Source organism: Myxocyprinus asiaticus, chromosome 7, assembly GCF_019703515.2.
Source record: "Myxocyprinus asiaticus isolate MX2 ecotype Aquarium Trade chromosome 7, UBuf_Myxa_2, whole genome shotgun sequence".
NCBI lineage: Eukaryota > Metazoa > Chordata > Actinopteri > Cypriniformes > Catostomidae > Myxocyprinus > Myxocyprinus asiaticus.
The window spans coordinates 3444013-3468113 of NC_059350.1; the positions used below are offsets into that span (position 1 = coordinate 3444013).

At 38.9% G+C, this 24101-nt stretch overlaps 1 protein-coding gene and 1 pseudogene across 6 annotated transcripts; both read right to left on the reverse strand.

Moving 5' to 3' along the window:
* Window positions 1-6527: 6527 nt before the first annotated feature.
* On the reverse strand, window positions 6528-16648 carry LOC127443609 (centriole, cilia and spindle-associated protein-like). 6 transcript variants are annotated; one of them, XM_051702302.1, is made up of 4 exons: window positions 16526-16648; window positions 12402-12771; window positions 11774-12081; window positions 6528-7868 (listed from the first exon to the last, which is right to left on the reverse strand). In XM_051702302.1, the coding sequence occupies exons 2-4, from the start codon at window positions 12763-12765 to the stop codon at window positions 7689-7691; spliced, it is 852 nt and encodes a 283-aa protein (XP_051558262.1). In that variant the 5' UTR covers window positions 12766-12771; window positions 16526-16648; the 3' UTR covers window positions 6528-7688. The 6 variants fall into 6 exon arrangements, with proteins under 6 accessions (XP_051558262.1, XP_051558258.1, XP_051558260.1 ...); XM_051702298.1 differs by lacking the exon at window positions 16526-16648 and adding an exon at window positions 15944-16035; XM_051702300.1 differs by lacking the exon at window positions 16526-16648 and adding an exon at window positions 15892-16035.
* An 81-nt stretch (window positions 16649-16729) lies between these two features.
* Window positions 16730-24098, reverse strand: LOC127443610 (actin, alpha skeletal muscle 2-like; annotated as a pseudogene).
* Between the last annotated feature and the right edge of the window lie 3 nt (window positions 24099-24101).

Consider the following 24101-nt stretch of genomic DNA (forward strand, 5'->3'; position numbering starts at 1 on the left):
CACCCTCATGCCATCCCAGATGTGTATGACTTTCTTTCTTCTGCAGAACACACATGAAGATTTTTAGAAGAATATTTCAGCTCTGCAGTACCATACAATGCAAGTGAATGTTGAGCAGAACTTTGAAGCTCCAAAAAGCACATAAAGGCAGCATAAAAGTCTCCAGTGGTTTAATCCATGTCTTCTAAAGTGATATGATAGGTGTGGGTGAGAAACAGGTCAATATTTAAGCCCTTTTTTACTATAAATCTCCACTTTCACTTTCACATTCTTCTTCTTTTGTTTTTGGAGATTCAAATTCTTCGTGCATATCACCACCTACTGGGCAGGGAGGAGAATTTATAGTAAAAAAGGACTTAAATATTGATCTGTTTGTCTCCCACACCTATCATATCACTTCTGAAGACATGGATTAAACCACTGGATTTGTATCGATTACTTTTATGCTGCATTTATGTGCTTTTTTGAGCTTCAAAGTTTTGGATCCTGTTTACTTGCATTGAATGGACCTACAGAGCTGAAATATTCTTCTAAAAATCTTTGTTTGTGTTCAGCAGAAGAAAGAAAGTCACACATCTGGGATGGTATGAGGGTGAGTAAATGATGAGAGAATTTAAATTTTTGGCTGAACTATCCCTTTAAAGGTGAAGTGTGTAAAATAGGCTCCACTAGCGGCATCAAACAGAATTACAAAAATAACGTCTTGTTTTCATCAAAATTTTCGGTGCATTTAAAATACAGTCATTACTTTTTTATATATGGACTGTTTCCTAGTAATCTAATGCATAAACTTGGCATTGCTTGTGCAAGCTACTCAACTTTAAACAGGTTTCCTAAACACCCTCATCTTTTCCATTGTCAGACAATTTGGTACTGCAAAATTACACACTTTACCTTCAAATCTGATCCATTGTCTTAACTCATTCCAGCCTGAAGCACCTTCTTGGGTGCTGCTGGAACGTGTGTGTGGCCTCTTGTTGTTGTAGCAGAACTGAAGCCCAAATTTAGGTTCTGCTACCCTTTGGATGCCTGTGTGCTTTAAATAGAGTCAAAATAAGTGACAAAGTAAGATAACAGAAAAGAGAGGCAAAAGAGTCGCCCAGAAACATGTGTGAAAGATATATTATTACTAGTAAAATTTTATTATGTGTGCTCATGTCTTGCGCAGTGCTTCGTGCGAAGTTGTGCACATGCTAACTGTAGTTCCAGCTTTGCCCACTGGGGGCATTTTGGAAAGCATAGACCTATTTTTGCAGACCAAAAATTCGACCTCTTGTCGTTCAGATACCTAACTCTAATGACCAAAAAGTATAGGGACACCACTAATAATTACATTGATTTCTGAACACGGGTTCTGCAGCCTCATCATCAGCTCAGTCATGATGTCATACGACAGCTGTGATAATACATGTGGCTCCGTTCAGACAGGACGTGTGAAGGCTGCAGTGGTGTAGATCTGGACAGACAGCGGCAGACACATGTTCAGCACATGTGGAGTAATCCTGAAGGACACACTGAGAGACGTGTGCGGGTGACAGCTGAACAGCTGCTGATCTTTCTGATCTCAGGATTACTTCATCTATAGTGTTTCTTTCTCTGCATCTCTCTCTGTTTCTTTCAGTGGAATTTCTAGTCAAATGTTTAATTCATATAATGTTTGCTCACGTCTTGGGCAGTGTGTCATACAAAGTTGCGCATATGTATACTAACTGTAGTTCCAGTTTCGGCATTTCAGAAAGCATAGACGATTTTTGCAGACCAAGAATTTGACCTCCTGTTGCCAATTTGTTTACATAACTATTCAAAATAGACTGAAATATTTTTTTTTTGAGTGATCACAGCAGCTTATTAATGAGACATTGGGACATCTAGCTAATAATGCCTTACAATAATACATTTTTGAAGTCATGGAAGCATGAGCATTAAGATAAGAGACAATGCTCCTTACTGTAGTAATACAACAGAAATGTGGCTTTCAAATTACACATCACTGTCAAACGTACAGTAACACACAAGTCTTTCACAGTAAAATAGAAAATACCATGTTTCTAAATGTAATCATCTAAAGAGAGTATGTACAGGGAGAATAAAAAAGGACCAAAGACTGAGCCTTGTGGCACACCTGTGTTAGGGTGGACAGCTCATTTTATACATAAATTAACTGGTATTGCTCCGACAGATAGGATCCATACTAAATTATCCTGTCCAAAATTACAACATGATTTTTGCTTGTTTAAACTAAATAAGTAAACAAATAAATGAACAAATAAAAAACGTCTTTATAACGTAAATAAATGTCAATTTAAATTGATAAAATGATTTTCAAGTTTTGTTTTAGACAAAAAGATTTTAAAGTTTTGCCTTTGTAAAGTAATTGTAAATAAGTGTATATATATATATATATATATATATATATATATATATATACAGTATGTATATATGTTATAGAAAAATAAAACACTTCTAAATATATTTTAATATAATTTTATAGACGTAAATAAATATACATTTAAAATGACAAAATTATTTTCTTTATAACATAAAGGTAAATAAACAAATATAAAATGGTAACATAATTTTCAAGCTTTTGCTTGTTTAAAATAATGTATTCATAATGTACATGTAAAAAAATATATACATTTACAGCATGATTTTTAAGCTTTGTTTTATTGTTTAAAATAAATAAATAATGCTTCTATAACAAATGTAAATATGTGTAAATATAATGTCTGTATATTTAAATGTTATTTAAAAAATGAACACTACTAAATATATGCACTATTCTTATGAAAAACCTCAAATATTCATAATCTAGTCTGCACTTTATAAAGTTGTTTCACACACAGTTGTAATTGTCCAGTGGTAAACAGATTACTGGTGGTGAGGATCACTGTGGACAGGTGTGGTCCGGCTGCAGCTGCTCAAGTGTTTTCGGGTTAATGGTCTTCATCAGCATCTCACAGGATCTGCTGAAAGATTTCAAAGCTGCACAAGTGTGATCTAAAGTTTCCAGCCTCACAACTGGAACAGATTCAGCATGAGTGGCTTTCGTGTGAAAGAAAATGATCAACAAGAGCACTTTTTAGACACTTTTGACTTTAGTATCATAAGGTTCTATCTACACCCTGGCCCGTTTTGAGATACAGGGCTTAAGTTTGGCTATTCTAGCGAGCAGACATAGAACTTTTGACACTTAAAATATTAAATCCATAATAAAAAAATAATATATATATATATACTTTATGTGGCCAAAAGTTTGTGGACACCATATGTGCTTGATGAACATTTGATTTCAAAACCTTAGGCATCAATTTCCCCTTTTGGTGCAATAACAGCTTCCACTCTTTTGAGAAGGCTTTCCACTGTACTGTATGTAGTAACATGGCCGCAGGGATTTTTTTTTCACTTGAAGACACCCCATATGTTCCCAAAAGAAGGTTTTGTCAGATTTAGCTCACTTCTAATATCAGTTTTGTCCCAAATTATAATTCCCAAACTATGTATACACACACACACACACACACACACACACACAATCTAATAGACAAAGACGTGCAGCTGTCGGTGCGATTAGACAAGTAGCAGGTGTCTATTTATAGTGTTAGTTAAACAGATCACATAGGCACGTCAGCACTTCTGATCATGCCGTTGTAACAGCCTATAGAAAACACAGACATACATGACATCACAACATTCATCATTTAGACCCCTGAGCCATCTGTCAGCACAGCAGAACTAAACACAACTGCTCTCAGAAGTGAAGAGAGAGATGTTTGGCCAGTACTGCAACCCCACAATTTCTATGATGTAAACATCTGGATCGTTGATAACAAATAAGATACAGACTAAATGTACAAAATTGTATTCCGCCAAATTAAATAATTTACTCAACCTCATGTCGTTCCAACCCGAATTACTTTTTTCTTTGGCAGAACAGAAAAGGAACAGTTGAGCAGAATGTTCATGCTGCTCTTTTCCATAGCTTTGCACAAATTAACTAAGCGAAACCCTTACCCTAATCCTAAACCTATAGTAAGTATATGTTATTAACTAGTAATAATCAGTAATTACTTGTGTAATTACACAGTAACAAGGACACATTCAAATAAAGTGTAACCACAATCAGATATCGGCAAACACATTTTGAATGGGTGCATGCCTAAAAAGTACACTGTAAACCCTAATGCTCAAAATAATGAATGTTTTGAGTAGGGAAACATTCAATCATACACATAAGTTCCAATTAATTAACCTCGATGAGTATTAAGAACTTTCTCTTTTGAGTTCACGAAACTGACACCTTTTAAGTAACCTGAATTGTTTTATATTGTTTTGAGTTTAATGAACTTGCCTCTTTAAATGTACATGAACTTAAATTCATCTGAAACTGGGCAGATATCTCATGACTCTCGACAGGGAGAGTAAATGTTAAAATGAAGAGTTATATAGTGATGAATGTATGGGGGAGACTTGTTAGTGTTTCATGTTTTGTTGAGTTATTTAGAAGAGTTTCTGATATGTTAAAGTTTTAGGGGGTTAGCGTTATGGTGAATAGTGGAGCTTGAGGACAGGTACAATTTAAGTACATTGCTTTACTTGTTGAGCATTTGCTATGCTAGTAATCAAAGCATAGTGTTTCCAGTTAGCATGCTAGGAGTCACTGTAATAGCTAGTACATTTATGCATTTTACATTTATGCATTTGGCAGACACTTTTATCCAAAGTGACTTACAGTGCACTTATTACAGGGACAATCCCCCCGGAGCAACCTGGAGTTAAGTGTCTTGCTCAAGGACACAATGGTGGTGGCTGTGGGGATCAAACCAACAACCTTCTGATTACCAGCTATGTGCTTTAGCACACTACGCCACCACCACTCCAGTACTAGCTAGGTAGGTTGCCACTACTTTAAAGCTGCTGTAAGCGATTTTTTCCATGGAGAGGAATGCACAAAATTGTCCTAATCCCTCAAAGATATTAATGAAATAAGTGTACTGAGATATCTCATTGATCTCTGTAGCTGCATTTCCATCCAACTATTTTTATGTGCATAATTTTTGAAAATGCACATAATAAATCCTGAATGGAAACGTTTGATATGCGAATAGACTCAAAATTCGCATAAAATTAAATGTGCTAGGAGGGGTTTTTGTAGAGTTCTGCATTAGTTAAAATGTGCATTAAAAAGATGGAAACGGCTTATTTGCATGAACGATGGCGTTATGACCATTTGTAAAGCGCGATGGCAATGCGCTCGTCGTTTGTATAGGTGTGCGAGAGCTTGATGTGACTGGCTCAATGGAAGGCCCGACCATGGCACACAATGCTTCAAACATAGCCGTTTAGTCGAAAGTGCTTCACCCAAAGATTGTCGTTTAAGTGGGTCTTCACAATCCACCAGAACTGTTTTGAGCGCGGGCGCTCCCAGGTATATGGAGGCTGTCGGCGAATTGGAATAGTCATTTTGAGCCCTCATTATGTGAGCTACTGCACTTATTCTGTGACGTCTCCTGTCAGCATTTAATAACATAACGTACAATTGCTTTATTACAGCAAATACAACTCTCCCCGAAGCAAAGAGGTCGTTCAGCTGCTCCTGAAAAAGGCATTTACAGTTCATGGAAACAAGCGATGTTTCGCATTTTCTTTAGATGAATTTTCAGTAATGCGCATTAAAAATGCAAAACATTTCGATGGAAGCCCAGCTTGTGACAGCTCTAGACTCTGTAAACAGCAAACAAAAACGTGTCAGCCGCGGACAATGACGCATACTGCCTGTATTGTAGTTGCAGTGAATTTGAGGCATTTTAATGACATTTTTATGCCATGTTGTTCAGAACTGTTGTCAGTTGAGGGCGCTATTTGTTTCTGCTAGTGTCGGTCTTAATAAAGCTCATTTGGTATCTTTGGAGTGCGGCGTTTTGGAAAGAGGGGGCGTGGCTAATCTGACAGCTTGTGGAAATTCTAGAATGGCTAAAATCACTTGCAGCACCTTTAAGTTGAATTTACACAGTAATTTTAAGTTCAGCCAAAGAGTACAATTTTAAGTTAAGTGGCATTAAAATGTATGAGTTCGCTTACACAATATTTCAAGTTAAGAGTAATTAATTAATTAATATGTGTAGCACAAAATCAAAACCTAAAAGTTCAATTAACTTGGGAGTTTATTAACTTAAAAATGTTATGTAAATGACTGCCTCAAATTTTTTGAGTTCTCCTAACTTATTAGGGTTTACAATGTAGCCCGGTTTGTGCGCTATATTCCAAGTCTTCAGAAGCCATATGATAGTTTTGTGAGAGGAACACACAGAAAGTCATTATTCACTGAAAATCTGCCCCTCTTCCGGAGCTCTCAAATTTAATTTGTGCTTCTACATATTTAAAATTGGCGCATTAAGATGCGTTGCACCAGGTTTGACGTGAAAAGTGACATGAGGGTGAGTAAATGATGACAGAACTTTCATTTTTAAGTGAACTATTTCTTTACAATACTACAAAGGCATGAACAGAATATGGATGAAACAGGATTTTATTCAAACATAGTTTATTCACTGCAAAGCATTCAGAGTATTTATTTTCTGCAGATGAAAAATAAATCTACCTGTGCATGTTCTCATGTACAAATACAGTGGTCAAAATGTAAACATTGCTGAAAAATATATATTTTTTTATGTTTATTTTGAGTACTTCATTCAAGAATGTCCAGAGTACAAACCAACTGAGATCAAGACTAAAGGCCAAAGTATACTTCGTTTGTCCATGTTTCTGATCACTCCACGCACAGTACTGTCCGTACACATGCGCTGTCTGTGTGCGGCCCAGATTTTCTCGACACGTGGACAGTTCTCATTTTTGTATTCACTTACGGCCCAAAGAGTATACTCTGAACGCAGTCGACCGGGCGCGATCTGATCCGGAACGCAGAAAAACGAAGTACACCTGGGCCTTAATGAGCAGGGTAAATTTCATTCAAAGTGTCTATCACGTGTCCAGTGCTGATCAGACGTATTTTATATATATATATGGGAAAAGCTAAATATATACAAGACACCCCATAAATTAGTATTTTGAAAAAAGTTAGAAATCAGTTTTTGTTACTCCTTAAAATATTGATAACTTGACATCTTCAATTTGTGCAAGAAGTGGAATATGTGATTTAAAATGATTATTAGAGGTGATTGGTGAGGAAAAACATCAACATTTTATAACAGGACTGCACTTCTTACACTGTCTTTCAACACCAATTCATTAAAGAAACACAAACCAAACATCAATCAATTACATTCAAAAGAGTAAGAATGTGTACCGCTTACATATGAAGCAATTCAACATAAAACACAGGCAGGCTGGAACATCTAGAACAATTCTTATCACCCGTCTCTCTATAAATAGTTTGGTCCAATCAAATTATGCCATCAAATGACCTTCAAAAGATATTGAATACAAAACCCATCATAATATGTATACTAGCAAATGTGTAAATAAATGTTTGGTCCTTCTATGCATTCATGAGAAAGTGACTGTAGACAGTCTCAAAAAATATAGAATTATCCTGAATATGAACAACTTCATTTTAAACTCTATTTTAAAATCGTCCTGTAGTGCTGGTTTGGGATCGGTTACCTGCGACCTGTACCTCATATCAAATCCATTGACATGAAGACATGGACTGATCCTACATCAGCCGTCTATCTCAGCCGAGCAGAGAAGCAGCGCATGTATTCGGTCATCCAGCGCTCATCCGCAACACTCAGTTCTGATCGACGGCACTTCACTAGGTCAGCTGACCTCGACCTCCGGTGATCTAATCCTCTTCCGTGTTTTTCTGACTCTCTTCGAGTCTGGACGCCCACGTCGGCCCGATGAATCTGAGAATAAAGGTGAGTCAGAGTTCATGCTTTGCATCAAAATTTGCATAATCTCTGCATCCATCCAAAGTCCATTTCAGAATTCAAATTTATTAAAGTCATGTGGACTACTCTTATGGTGCTTTTTTTGTCATTTCTGGAGCTCCCATTCACTTTTATTGTTCTATGAACATTCTGTAATATATCTGGGTGCTTCTTCAACTTTGGTCTCATTCAAACATTTTTCATTCATTTTATTTTTAACCATTTTATTTCCTCAATGCATTTATTTAAAAAGTTTCCTACTAACAATGTCCAACGGTTTATTCTCATGTATCACAGGAGATTTCTGTAATTTTTCCTGAAATATTCCCACCACAGTGCACATCATTTCCAGCACATCTCAAATTCTGTATTGTGTTTAACCTTATGCGACCCCAAGCCGTTGTATTTTGGCTTCGCTATATGCAACGCATAATTTTAACCAACTGAAAACAAGACTCTAGACTGTCATTTAAGTGTTAAACTTCTGCCACATGGAGTCACGTGACATAACAGCATGGCGTTGATTTCCGTGAAGCACTTCTACGGGAGCAGCGCCAACAAAAGTGCCTCTGGTAGGAAATCTCTTTACGTTTTTTAATTGCAACCTGTCTGGGCGTAAAGAATTGTGTCTCTAGTTTCGTCTGATATGCCGCTGTAAAAATTTCATTCATTTATTTGTGCGTCAAGGCGCTGATAAACGTGATGTCCACATGCGTGGATTTAGGGACATCGTTCCCTAATAATTTGAAAAAACGTACAAGTTATTTTGAAGAACTTTCAACTCTAACACATCTTTGGGGCATTTCGCTTCATTTTAATATGCAGTTTGTTATATTTTATTTTGTTATCACTGTACAATTCGGTTCTATTCTGTGCATTATCACACTGAAAATCAATGGGTTCATTCAAAAGCTGAAAAATGTTGCTTTCAGAGACTTTATATGGAGTTAGGAAGAAAATAAGGTGCATTTTGAACTGTTCTGAGATCAGTGCAGACAGACAGCACACTGGAGGTTAAGTCATTCACTAAATAGGGAGCAAGGGAGCATCCTCACTATGCAGCTAAGTGCATCCACTCCAAACTTCTCATCAAAAGTTCAATTTCAGGCTGCAGATGATGTTTGGATCACTCAACATGTTTGACAGACATGAGACAATGATAATCAGTACATAGATTCAGAATTTATAATGTATCATTTTATTTTAACATGGTTGGCAGTGATTGGATGATGCTGGACATTACTTTGAATCAGAATTAATTATGCTAATTTCTGATGTAATGTCTGTAACATCTCAAAAACATGAATAACCAACACTCCTGGACACATAATAAACTTGTATAATACATTTGATGAAAAAAATCTGACTTTCTATCACTTGGCATTATTAAAAAAGTTCACAACTTAGTCCCGCTGTCCACATATGTTGACATACATTTTTAGGAAAACAATTTGCTCTAGAAAAACATTTTATTTGATTTATTTTTTGTTTATTTTTTAGTTGCTACTAGTTACAAATCAGAAAGGGAAATGGAAAATGCACACAGCAGTCCCGCTCGGGTCTCAGGAGGTTGACAGAATTATGTGCTGGAAATGACAATGATGGAAAGGACATTTTTAACGTAAAAAAAAAAAAAATAGCCGACTCCTTTGTCTTGCTAAGGCTAACGTCATAGCTAACATTTTGTGTGTCCAAAATACACAGTCAATTTGTTTTTCATTATTTGTCAAAATTATAGCTTGATTGGAAAAGGCGCCCAATTAAAATTCTCTGCTCAAGTGATGTTATCTAGATTAGTTTTTTTCTTCAAACATCTCTTTTCTCATATTTCATGTCAAGCATCACTGACACTTCATGTGTCGACTTGGTTAACAAGCACACTAACTTTAATAGGGGCAGAATTGTTTGTTGTGGTGGAAATTACGCCACAACTGTGGGACAGATGTAATTTTTGATAGAAATAATTTTCACACAATAAATCCTGAAATGTATATTTCACTCTTTGTTTAGATTATCATAGTCTTAAACATGTAATAATCTGTATTTTTATAATAGTTAAAACCATAAAATCTATACATAATTTGAAAAGGCATTTGAAAAGTACCAAAAATAAATGATGAAGCCCTGGTAAAAAGTTTCCAATTCAGTTTTTAATTAGACTTTCATATAAAAATAAATAAATAAATACGTTTAAATCTGTTCGTTTCAAATCAACCCCCTAGACATATAAGTGCCCAAAGTTGATCTTTTGTGTTTCACTAAAGAAAGAAAGTCTTTAGTCCAAGAAAGGGTTTGGAACAACATGAGGGTGAATAAATGATGACAGAATTTTCAGTTTTGAGTGATCTGTCCCTCTAAAACTATTAATTGGCCCATGTTATCTGGGTGTGTTTATCTATAAATTAAAGTTTAATGATCTTATTCCAGTGTTCTAAAATGTTCCACTAATGTTCGGATGTTTTCCATTTCTACAATGATGAAATCCAGCCTTCGCTTAACCTACTAAACCTTTCTACTCCAAAGAAACTAATCTTGCTCGAGCTTCAGGATATCACTGCACTACGCTGAATAATTTAGCTTTTCCACATTCCGTGTCAGATGTCGGCTGGTGCTTCATTACAATGATTAGCACACCACTGTTTAGTTAGGACAGGTTTCCTTTGTGGTTGAACTTAAAAAGTTTCCTCTGTGTATGTATAATTTATTCAAAATTTGTGTGTTTTAAAAAACACTCACTTTCATTTCCGCTAAAGCTCTCTCACTTTGGTTCCCATGGCACAATTCCTAAATTCCAAATTCTGGAATTCGATATTTTTACCCATCCCTAAACAAAACCTACCTACCTCCCTACCCTAAACCTAACCAATAGTGTCATAAAAGCAAATGTTAGATGAAAATAACGCAACCACATAATTTTACGGTGCTTCTATGACACTTTTGGCACACACGTCGACCCGCGTGCCCCACAGGACTCGTACTCCGGTTGCTCGCATTGCAAGTGCAATGCTCTGTCAGTTGAGCTACTGCGCAAGTTAATCGCAATGGAACAAGCTTGTAAATGTAGTTGGTTATGTAATACAAACGTTCAAATATTTCGCCTTACAAGTCATGTGCTACAGTTAAAAGTGTTTAGATGTCATAAGGTAGCACTGTGTCAGGAACAGGGTGAAAAAGTTAGTGTTTTATTTTTTAAATAAACTTTTCTCCCAATTTGGAATGCCCAATTCCCACTACTTAGTAGGTCCTCGTGCTGGTGCGGTTACTTCAATCCGGGTGGCGGAGGACAAGTCTCAGTTGCCTGAGACCGTCAATCCGCGCATCTTATCACGTGGCTTGTTGTGCATGACACCGCAGAGACTCACAGCATGTGGAGGCTTCACGCTATTCTCCACGATCCACGCACAACTTACCACGCGCCCCATTGTGAGCGAGAACCACTAATCACGACCACGAGGAGGTTACCCCATGTGACTCTACCCTCCCTAGCAACCAGGCCAATTTGGTTGCTTAGGAGACCTGGCTGGAGTCACTCAGCACGCCCTGGATTCGAACTCGTGACTCCAGGGGTGGTAGTCAGTGTCAATACTCGCTGAGCTAACCAGGCCCCGAAAAAGTAAGTGTTTATAAACTACCAATCTTCCATTTTCTAGTGATTTGTGTGAAATAAATTAAAGTCATTGTTGTTGTAGCGCCTCTAGTGTTCATTTCAGGAAAGTGCCATGATATGTGCAATGAGCCATGTAAAAATCATTTTGCAAAAACGTAGGTATAGTAACATAAGGTTGTAGCATTAAATTGGCCATCAGAGACCCCATTCAACCACTATGCAGGACTAGATTTCATATGCGATACAGAAAGCTCCAGTTACTAGCAGTTCTCACCTCTCCAGCAGACATGGATGCTCTTATGTTTGGTGTCTTTCTGTCCCTGGTCTCAATATGCCTTTCTGCCCAATCATGACGGGTAAAAGACCATCTGTTGTCACGGTTGGGTGTCCGGACCTTGGTGTTCCCTGGTGGTTGGCTGTTGGCCCTGGATGGTTTTCTTAACACAGGTAGATGTGATTCGTCACTGTCCAGGTCCCTATTAGGGTAGCACAGTTCTGAACGGGGAGCCCGATGTCTTTGACGGTGTCTTGGAACGGATTCTGATGGACCGTTAGTAGTTTTTGCGCCTTTGTACCCATTTTCTGCCATGAATGTAAAAGAAAACTGAATCACTTGATTCAATGTTTGTTGGGGAGTTGCAGGTAGACAGGTATAATTAAGGGAACAATTCACCCAAAAATGAAAATTATTATTATTTTTCACCCTTATGTCGTTCCTTACCCATATGCTGTTATTTTTCCATAAAACACAAAAGTCAAAATGACATGAGGGTGAGTAAATAATGACAGAATTTTCATTTCTAGGTAAACTATTACTTCAGAGAAATTTTTCAATTGGTTTAAATCAATGAATGAATCAATCAAATTATACTTTGGCATGATCACATGAGACATTGACCTACCTACGGGGGCTGAGCTTTCCGAGGATGCACTAGTATCCGTGTGAACTTCCCCATTCACCTGTGGCTTCCAGGATTTCCGAACCTCTGCGGTCTCGTTCTTGGACTCTGAAGAAGATGTATAGTGTTTGGCATTTGAGTTGTTTACCTCCTGCATCTTTGGACTGGACCTTCCACTCGAGTTGGACCCGCTGTCCCATCCATCCCCAAATAACGGTCTATGAGTCTGCTCCATCACCCTCCGGGTCAGTCTGTATTTCACAGAGTCCTCATAACATTTCGAGAATGTCTCCCACTTTGGATCCTGGAACTTCTTCATGTATTCCGTCCGGATCTTCTTGGACATCATGTTGTTATTGTTCGACATTTTGTCCTGTTGAAAAAGTCACATAAGGAATAAACATACTGTAATATAATAATGCAAAATCACATGCCTATTATAAGCAACGTGTTGCAATTGGCAATCTTGTCTGCGTGTAATTAACCCGCACGCATCAGTCACCATCTGTTGCAATGTTAAATGTAGCGTAGGTGCGCATTACGTGATTTTCCCGTTGCAAACTGATCGAAAACCTTACTGTGCATGCAGGAATGTGTTTGGTTTTTTCCAGTTTTCCTGCACAGTAGGTTACAGCCCAGTGCTCACATTATTTATTTATATTCTTGACATACCCTAATGGAAAATTCAACTTAAGCTGGTAGCTGTGTTTGGAACATGTTAGCTGGTTTCTAGCTGGTTTAAGCTGGTCCTAAGATGGTCCAAGCTGGTCTTTAGCTGGTCCAAGCTGGGAGACCAGCTTAGACTAGCTACCAGCTTGGACTAGCTCATGACCAACTTGGACCATCTCAGGACCACCTTGGACCAGCTCATGACCAAACTGGACCAGCTCATGACCATCTTGGACCATCTAAGGACCAGCTCATGACCAACTTGGACCAGCTCATGACCATCTTGGACCATCTTAGGACCAGCTTGGACCAGCTCATGACCAACTTGGACCAGCTCATGACCAACTTGGACCATCTTAGGACCAGCTCATGACCAACCTGGACCAGCTCATGACCAACTTGGACCATCTTAGGACCAGCCTGGACCATCTTAGGACCAGCTTGGATCAGTTCATGACCAACTTGGACCATCTTAGGACAGCTTGAATCATCTAAGGACCAGCTCATGACCATCTTGGACCATCTTAGGACCAGCTTGGATCAGCACATCACCAACTTGGACCAGCTCATGACCAACTTGGACCATCTTAAGACCAGCTACCATGTTACAAAACACAGCTATTTTCCAGCAGGGCATAAGCCGATGCCACATCCTCTTTCTAAAGCTACATTTCTTATATTCTTACATTTAATAAATACATGTTTACCCTGCAATTAATAAATCACGACAATGCTGAGTCGCGTTTATTGTGAGTGCATAAGCATGCGTAATTAAAATGATTCAATACACTACATAGAATATCAGCATATCATAATTTCACATTCATAAACATGTCAAACTACTAAATATAAGCCCATAAATAATTTAATAAATAAACCAAACCTGCTGGTTACAGTGTGAGCGCAGTATGTTTACACTCTTCTCTTCACCTGCCCTTAGTCTGTAGGTAAATATTGACTTGGATCAATAAGCGCTTTAAGCTCACCCACTTTGACCTTCCTTATCGTGAGAGATGAATAATGAGAGAGATAACGTGCATTTTTATCTTCATATCCTTACGACGTCCATAAAATTATGTCCATTATTGTCGAGCGACAGCTGTGTAGTAGAAAAGCAACCCATCCCGTACCTGAGCTCACTGATTTACAGTGCGCATGCGCACAGCATCATCCTAGACTGCCTGAGCACTTCACGCTGAAGTACGCACGCACGCACACACACCAGTCCACCGTTTAATTGTTCATAATTTGATTGTAATCAACTACTTTGTTACAGTGGGTTGTGGAAGTATTCTTTTACCTTATTTCAATAAACATACTGTAATATAATAATGCAAAATCACATGCCTATTATAAGCAACGTGTTGCAATTGGCAATCTTGTCTGCGTGTAATTGACCCACGCGCGTCAGTCACCATCTGTTGCAATGTTAAATGTAGCGTAGGTGTGTTTTACGCGATTTTACCATTGCAAACCTATCGAAAACCTTACTGTGCATGCAGGAATGCACAGTAGGTTACAGCCCAGTGCTCACATTATTTATTTATATTTTTACATACCCTAATGGAAAATCCAACTTAAACTGGTAGCTGTGTTTGGAACATGGTAGCTGGTTTCTAGATGGTTCAAGCTGGTGCTAAGATGGTCCAAGCTGGTCTTTAGCTGGTCCAAGCTGGGAGACCAGCTACCAGCTTGTCATACCAGCTCAAGGTGGTCAAGCTGGTTTTTGGAAGATGGTAGCTGGTCGACCAGCTAAGGACCAACTTGGACAAGCTCATGACCATCTTAGGACCAACTTAGACCATTTTAGGACCAGCTTGAACCAGCTCATGACCAACTTGGACCAGCTCATGACCATTTTAGGACCAGCTTGGACCAGCTCATGACCATCTTGGACCAGCTCATGATCATGACCATTTTGGACCAGTTCATGACCATCCTGGCCATCTCAGGAACAGCTTGGACCAGCTCATGACCAACTTGGACCAGCTCATGACCAACTTGGACCAGCTCATGACAATCTTGGACCAGCTCATGATCATGACCATTTTGGACCAGCTCATGACCATCTTGGACCATCTTAGGACCAGCTTGAACCATCTTAGGACCAGCTTGGACTAGCTCATGACCAACTTGAACCAGCTCATGACCATCTTGGACCTTCTTAGGACAGCTTGAATCATCTAAGGACCAGCTCGTGACCATCTTGGACCATCTTAGGACCAGCTTGAATCATCTTAGGACCAGCTTGGACTAGCTCATGACCAACTTGAACCAGCTCATGACCATCATGGACCATCTTAGGACAGCCTGAATCATCTAAGGACCAGCTCATGACCAACTTGGACCAGCTCATGACCACATTGGACCATCTTTGGACCACCTTGGACCAGCTTGGACCAGCTCATGACCAACTTGGACCATCTTAAGACCAGCTACCATGTTACAAAACACAGCTATTTTCCAGCAGGGCATAAGCCGATGCCACATCCTCTTTCTAAAGCTACATTTCTTATATTCTTACATTTAATAAATACATGTTTACCCTGCAATTAATAAATCACGACAATGCTGAGTCGCGTTTATTGTGAGTGCATAAGCATGCGTAATTAAAATGATTCAATACACTACATAGAATATCAGCATATCGTAATTTCACATTCATAAACATGTCAAACTACTAAATATAAGCCCATAAATAATTTAATAAATAAACCAAACCTGCTGGTTACAGTGTGAGCGCAGTATGTTTACACTCCTCTCTTCACCTGCCCTTAGTCTGTAGGTAAATATTGACTTGGATCAATAAGCGCTTTAAGCTCACCCACTTTGACCTTCCTTATCGTGAGAGATGAATAATGAGAGATATAACGTGCATTTTTATCTTCACATCCTTGCGACGTCCATAAAATTATGTCCATTATTGTCGAGCGACAGCTGCGTAGTAGAAAAAACAACCCATCCCGTACCTGAGCTCACTGATTTACAGTGCGCATGCGCACAGCATCATCCTAGACTGCCTGAGCACTTCACGCTGAAGTACGCACGCGCGCACACACACCAGTCCACCGTTTAATTGTTCATAATTTGATTATAATCAACTACTTTGTTACAGTGGGTCGTGGAAGTATTCTTTTACCTTATTTCAACATTTTATTATGGAAAATGACGTACTGGGGATTAACAGGTTGCAATAATTACAGCAAGCGTACTAAATAAATTCCTCTCATTACAAAGCGCACGCGCAGTAGAGTTTTCCCGCTACCTGAGGAAAAAAAGCGGGAATATTTCACCTCATGAGAAATTACATATATTTTGAAGTATGAATTCTTTACCTTTTTTTTTTTTTTTTTTTTTTTTGTCCAAACAACATCCATATTATGCTGTCTAAAACTCTCAAATAATTAAAATATAGGTGCCACTTCTAACTATGATACAGGGCCAGGACAGCAACATACATGGCGGGGACATTGAAGGTCTCAAACATGATCTGGGTCATCTTCTTTCGGTTGGCCTTGGGGTTCAGAGGGACCTCAGTGAGCAGGGTGTGATGCTCCTCAGGGGCCACGCGGCGCTCCTTGTAGAAGGTTGTAGAAGCACCATATAAAGAAGAAAACATGTTAGGAATAAAACAGTACTATTATTCCTTGAAAAGATGGTTGGTAGTTTTGTAAACATGGTTACAATTGTCCCCATACTTAGATCATTTTAAAATAGTTTCTTCAGTCGAACTAGGTAAATTAATTGCTTTGTGTAAATTGGATGCAATTATTCTAGATTACTGCATTTCTTTTGTTTTGTAAATAATTGTAATAAATATGTGATTACACTATAATCAGGCAGTACTAAACTTGTGGTTAATAAAGATTATGATTGTGGTTTCAGCTTTTATACAGGCAGTGCAAACTTGGGAGTCAAGTACAGGGGCATTTGTCAAAACAAACAAGTACAAACCCCCCAATATTTATATCATGATCAGTGGAAACATGTAAATGCTTCATGTTGCAACCCCTCCAAATTTCAAGCCAAATCTACACTCTTGGTCAAGTGCAACTGTCAATACTACTGTATGTCCTAAGGGAATCTAGAATCTCTTTAAACAGTCTTGATGGTTTATAGCTGTCAGTTTACAGACATAACAAGACCAAGCATAATGTTATTTATCTATAAACCATCTGAGAGGTTGTGTAAATATGATTTAGTCCGTCTCAGTGTGGGGTGAAGCCTTGTATACCATGTCTCAAGTCATTAGAGCAAGCAGCAGTTACTGGAATGACATATTCATTCTTCCATGTTCAAAAATACATATTCAACTTTTATTACTCTGTTGGTGTGTGATTTGTGTTGGATATCAACTGGGGAGGGTGTACAGTGGAACATATGGCAGTGTCAACATCACTTGAATCTAAGGGAGCAGGGTGCTTCCTTTCTAGCAGCATTCACCAAAATACCAAGCCAAGTAAGTCAGTAATGTTTACAACTGCTTGGTTCTATGTCATCAAGCAGTTGCAAGTGTCGTTAGAAAAATGTCCGACTAGTCGCTTGGTTCCTGAGCAACGGGCAGTGATAAGATGGTGGGCCGGGTGTTTAGAAGCACTTGCAGTGGACGATGCTGGGACCAGCCTCATCGTATTCCTGCTTGGTGATCCACATCTGCTGGAAGGTGGACAGGGAAGCCAGGATGGAACCGCTGATCCATACGGAATACATATGCTCAGGGGAGCAATGATCTGCAAAGAAGCAGAAAATAAACACCATTCAGAAAACCAATCTACATTGTCAATTTTGGCAACACATGACTTTCATCAGTTTTAATGTCAACATGAAAACATAATCCATCCACCTGTACAACTGCTTATCCTAAGTAGGTTCACAGGAGTGCTGGAGCCTATACCATATTTTTACATAAACTGTTTAATGTCCTTACCCCAATAAAGGAAAGCCGTTTAAGGCGTTTACATGGCCTTACAAGTTGTCGGCTTATAAAGCATAATCAACGTCAGATCGTGCATGTAAACATGCTCAGTGTTGCGTTTCAAGTTAAAACCAGTTAATTTTAAAAAGTGTTATAGCTGTGGGCTATTTTACCTTAATTTACATTGTGCTAGGAGCCAGGGCTGTGATCTCCTTCTGCATACGGTCAGCAATACCAGGTACATTGTGGTACCACCAGATTCCTGATGTCAATGACACACTTCATGATGCTGTTGTAAGCGGTCTCGTGAATGCCAGCAGACTCCATACCTGGGTAAATATTTTGAAGGGAGCACAGATTTTAGAAACAGAGGAATAATTACATGGCGAAAATGTAAGGTAGCAAGAGATAATCTCACTCAGATTTGTTTTCAAACGTACCAATGAAGGAAGGCTGGAACAGGGTCTCAGGGTAACGGAAACGTTTGTTACCGATGGTGATGACCTGACTGTCAGGAAGCTCATAGCTCTTCTTGAGGGAGGAAGGAAGAGGCAGCGGTAGTGGCCATCTCATTTTTGAAGTCCAGGGCAACATAGCACAGCTTCTCCTTGATGTCATACACAATCTCACGCTCAGCTATGGTGGACAACACTTTGTTTAGTTTCTTAGGGCTTTACACGTGGTAAATGTTTCAACATGCCAAGTACTCCAGTGCTCTCATAAGTCTACACTTCGGTGACGTAATATTAGACTATTGGGTAAGTAGTCCAATGTTGAGCCTCAGCAACAAGGTGAATTGAGGGTGTGTAACAGCCACACCCTGAAGCATAAAATGACCAATGGGACCTCCAACAGTTTTTTGGACTTCTTGGATGCAAGTATAGGCCACAAGACCAAATAAATCAAGTCTGCCATTGCGGAAAGGGACCATCCAGAGCTTAACTACATATTTTAGTATGAAGGAACAAGGTACACACCTGTTGTGACAAAAGAATATCCACGCTCAGTCAGGATCTTCATCAGGTAGTCTGTCAGCTCGTGACCAGCCAAGTCCAGACACATGATGGCGTGGGACAGAGTGTAACCCTCATAGATGGGCACATTGTGGGTCACACCATCACACCAATTCAGTGCAATACCTAATAGCAGCAAAGAACAAGAAATCAGTCAGCTTCAGGGGCCTGGGTACCTCAGCGAGTATTGACTACCACCCCTGGAGTCACAAGTTCGAATCCAGGGGGTGCTGAATGACTCCAGCCAGGTCTCCTAAACAACCAAATTGGCCCGGTTGCTAGGGAGGGTAGAGTCACATGGGGTAACCTCCTTGTGGTCACTATAATGTGTGGTTCTCGCTCTCGGTGGGGCACGTGGTGAGTTGTGCATGGATGCCGTGGAGAATAGCGTGGGCCTCCACATGTGCTATGTCTCCTAGGTAACACGCTCAACAAGCCACTTGATAAGATGCACGGATTGACAGTCTCAGACGTGGAGGCAACTGTGATTCGTCCTCCGCCACCTGGATTGAGGCGAGTCACTACGCCACCGCGAGGACTTAGAGCGCATTGGGAATTTGGCATTCCAAATTTGGGAGAAAAGGGGGGAAAAAAGAAAAGAAATCAGTCAGCTTCAATGAACAGCTATACAGAATACATGCTTAGCTACAAGTTTAGAATTATAACTGCATCAAATGCTGTGTGTATAACGATGTTTTGATTTCTCATTCACAGCATGTTTTCTTACCCGTGGTACGGCCAGAAGCATACAGACACAGGATGGCCTGGATGGCAACATACATGGCGGGGACATTGAAGGTCTCAAACATGATCTGGGTCATCTTCTCTTGGTTGGCCTTGGGGTTCAGAGGGGCCTCAGTGAGCAGGGTGGGATGCTCCTCAGGGGCCATGCGGAGCTCGTTGTAGAAAGTGTGGTGCCATATCTTCTCCATGTCATCCCAGTTGGTGATGATGCCGTGCTTGATAGGGTACTTCAGGGTCAGGATATGTATTTTGCTCTGAGCCTCGTCCCCAATGTAGGAGTCTTTCTGACCCCTACCGACCATCACACCCTGAAGAGGACCAAGAGAAACAGCATGATCAGAACTGCCCAAAGTGGCCTATGGTCAGTGTGAGCAAACCTACAAACTTTTCTACCCTTAAATGTTATCCCATTACAAATCCAATAAGGAAATCTGTATTTACCTAGTGACGAGGGCGGCCAACGATGGAAGGGAAGACCCAAGCCAGCCTTGACCAGGCCGGAGTCGTTGTCACACACCAAAGCTGTAGTCTCTTTGTCGTCACACATCTTGATGGATTCTAAAAATACACAAAGTAAGTGAGAAAACAATGTCACAGCGGAATTAAAGACTATAGGTCTTATGCCACAAGCCACTAAAATGCTAAACCAAATAGTATCTACAATCATTCGCCATGTTCAAAATTGCATACTACGTAAACAGTACTGTGCAAAGGTTTTAGGCACTTGTGAGAAATGTTGCATAGTGAGGATGTCTTCAAAAATAATGACATAAATAGTTTTCATTCATCACTTAATGTCATACAAAGTCCAGTAAACATAAAAAAGCTAAATCAATATTTGGTGTGACCACCTTTGCCTTTAAAACAGCCCCAATTCTCCTAGATACACCTGGACAGTTTGTCTTGGTTGTTGGCAGATAGGATGTTTCAAGTTTCTTGGAGAATTCACCACAGTTCTTCTATCTATTTAGTCTGTCTCAATTGCTTCTGTTTCTTTATGTAATCTCAGACTGACTCCATGTTCAGTGGGGGGGCTCTGTGAGGGCCATGACATCTGTTGGCAGGGCTCCCTGTTCTTCTATTCTAATCTATTCTATTTGCAAATGGAATGTTTGGGAGTCTAAAATGTATATTTCTTATAGACACACTAAAGCTAAAGCCATCTTAAGACACATTTTTTGTGCCTACGACTTTTGCACAGTACTGTATATATGACAGAAATAGTAAGAGTAGTATGGTAGTAAGTCCTGTTAAACATTAAACTTTGTTGAGTGCATTATCCAAACCAAACATCCAACAAAAAACAGCCAAATTAACTAAATTATCATAAATCTTTCATTGTATTTTATAAGTTAGCTGTTAGTTCATCTGAGGCACAATACTTATTAAAAAAAAAAAAAAAAACATGAAAAACTACAAATACTTATAAGAATTAATCTCCCGATAGCATTTATAGTAAATTAGCAGATTGCCATTTTGGCAGCGTGACAGAGGACAGTTTCATTTCTATTTTTTAATTGATTAAAATATTTTGTATGGATATAAAAATGAATTCTATAATTATTGTATAATTGCATACTTATTATACTTGGCATGCATACTAATCACACATGCTATTACGTGTTACCGCTACTGATTCTTTACAACATTAAGATGAGATAAGACTGTATGCCGCAGATTATTATTAGTAGAATAGACTATTTTGGAAAATGTAATTAACACATGCAGAGATTAGCTTGCTAATGCATCCATGCAATAAAGTGATATACAAGAGTTTTGAATCTTGGTCAAATCATTGTAAAATGTCCAGTCAAATCATTGTAAAATGTCTTTTCCAGTTCACAGCAGCGATCCTTGTTGATGTAGTTTCTGAGATAAATCGTAAAACAGTAAAACTTTCACATCTCAATAAGGGCTTGACAGGAAATTATGTTTAGTTATGCAAGATAATAAATATATATTTCATTAAAACTATTAATTAAATTATAAATATACATCAATCATTCAATAAGTAAAACTTTTCAAGCAATTACTGTTGTGATAAAATCACCATTGCTCTCTTTGGCAGGACAGATGTCTCCCATTTAGATGTTTTCTTTACAGATTCAGCAGCTAATTTAAAGGATGAAAGCAGAACCAAGAATTACACGAGTCCTATATTAGGAGCAATGTGTTCAGTTTATCACACATATAAGCAACATGGTATATCTGGGTCAAAAGAGGAGTGTTTGTCAGTCTATAGGAATCTACAGGGTGTTTACGTCAGTTTCCGGTAACCAGTGATGACACTCTGAATGTTTGATGCCAAGCCTAAATGCCATTTTACAACTTAAATGAATATCATATTTCCTCCTGGAGCCAGACAGTTTAACTAGTGTCTTTAGAGATTACAGAGGCTCCCGACCCCATATAGGGTGTCAGAGGAGCCCCCATAAAATTCAGCATATTTACTGTGGACAGCACCAATTTTACACTCTCTTCCCTATTTTTAGGAGTTCAGGGGAGACATTTGCTTTACAATCAGTTCAGCTGCTGCTTCTCACCAGCTGCTGGAGGAGGAAAAGGAGAAAAACTAAGTGGGAGAGCAAGGAGAGAATAAACAAGACAACTAAACATGCAATCGAAGAATGAAGTCATTACCCTTACGTAATTGAATGTCTTTCATTCAGATTAAGTACGTTTCATTAAGATAACATAATTTAGTTGGATTAGGTTGAATTTATGTACTATTGTAGTTTTAACTCAACTTCGTTAGCTTCGTTTATTTAATTTTCTTATGTTAGTTCAACTTAATTTATTTTATTAATCATTAGTATTTGCCAGGTGAACAAGTGAAAGGATGGTTTAATAGCAACTGCTTAAAGAGCTAAACATCACTCAATGCGGATATATAGTATATTTTTCAAGTGTCAATAAACCTGCTCTTCGGCACAGTTCAACTTTGGATTTTCTAGACACCGTAATTTCAGGATGACCAGAGCAACATTTCAGATGTAATGATTGGTCCTCTAAGTAGTCATGACTTTTTTCATGTGCATCTTGTATTCCTAATAAATTCAACAGAAGTTTATAAAGTTATAATGTGTTTGCATCATAGTTTGTGCGCATTTCTTTTTATCTAATAAAAAAAATTTATCCACCTCAAGCAAGCACATACATTTTTATTGTGCATTTTGGAGATTTTATTAGCATCTCTGTGTTTCCATCCAACAGTCTTAATGCGATATCTCAAAATGCACATAAAAATACATGGATGGAAACCTAGCTAATGCTACATCACCACCACAAAACATTTCTATGTAGTCCCAACTCAAATGGATTAAGTAAACTTCCATTTTACAAATGTAAATGGTTAGAACGCAATGAAATCAAGTTGTAACAAAAAGGTCTAGAATTGTGTTGCTTTAGTTAATTTTAATTAAATTGAACAAGCAGTGCGAGGAAGCACAATTCAGATTTGAGAGCCAATTTTCAGCTAATTCAGACAAATTTCGATCGGTTCCTCACATAAAGCTATCGTATAGCTTCAGAAGACATGGAATGTAGCGCACAATTTGTATGGCTAATTTTATGGTGGGTGTTTTTGAGCCATTGGTCACCCTTGGTGTGTTTTCATTGTATGTAAAAGAGCAGCACCTTGACATTGCAACTAACATTTATTTTGTTTCATGAAAGAGGGAGAGAGAGAAGGTTTGAAATGACACAAGGTTGAGTAAATGATGACAGAATAAATTTTGGTTAAACTATCCCTTGGGGCCTGGGTAGCTCAGCGAGTATTGACCACCCCTGGAGTCGCGAGTTCGAATCCAGGGTGTGCTGAGTGAGTCCAGCCAGGTCTCCTAAGCAACCAAATTGTCCCGGTTGCTAGGGAGGGTAGAGTCACATGGGGTAACCTCCTCGTGGTCGCCATAATGTGGTTCTCACTCTCGGTGAGGCATGTGGCGAGTTGTTCGTGGATGCCGCGGAGAATATCGCGAAGCCTCCGCACATGCTACGTCTCCACGGTAACGCGCTCAACAAGCCATGTGATAAGATGCACGGACTGATGGTCTCAGACGCAGAGGCAACTGAGATTCGTCCTCTGTCACCCAGATTGAGGTGAGTCACTACGCCACCATGAGGACTTAGAGCGCATTGGGAATTGGGCATTCCAAATTGGGGAGAAAAAGGGGAGAAAAAATATCCCTTTAAAATAAAAAAGTTTTATAGAATTATGCACCAAGAAGAAAAAATAAAGTCAACTCATTAAAGAAATACAACATTTATTCTGAAAATTCATGTGCTGGAACATGTGTTTACCTTTTTTATGAAACAGAACAAAAAAAAATTGGCATATTAACAAGGGAACATGAAGCACAGGCA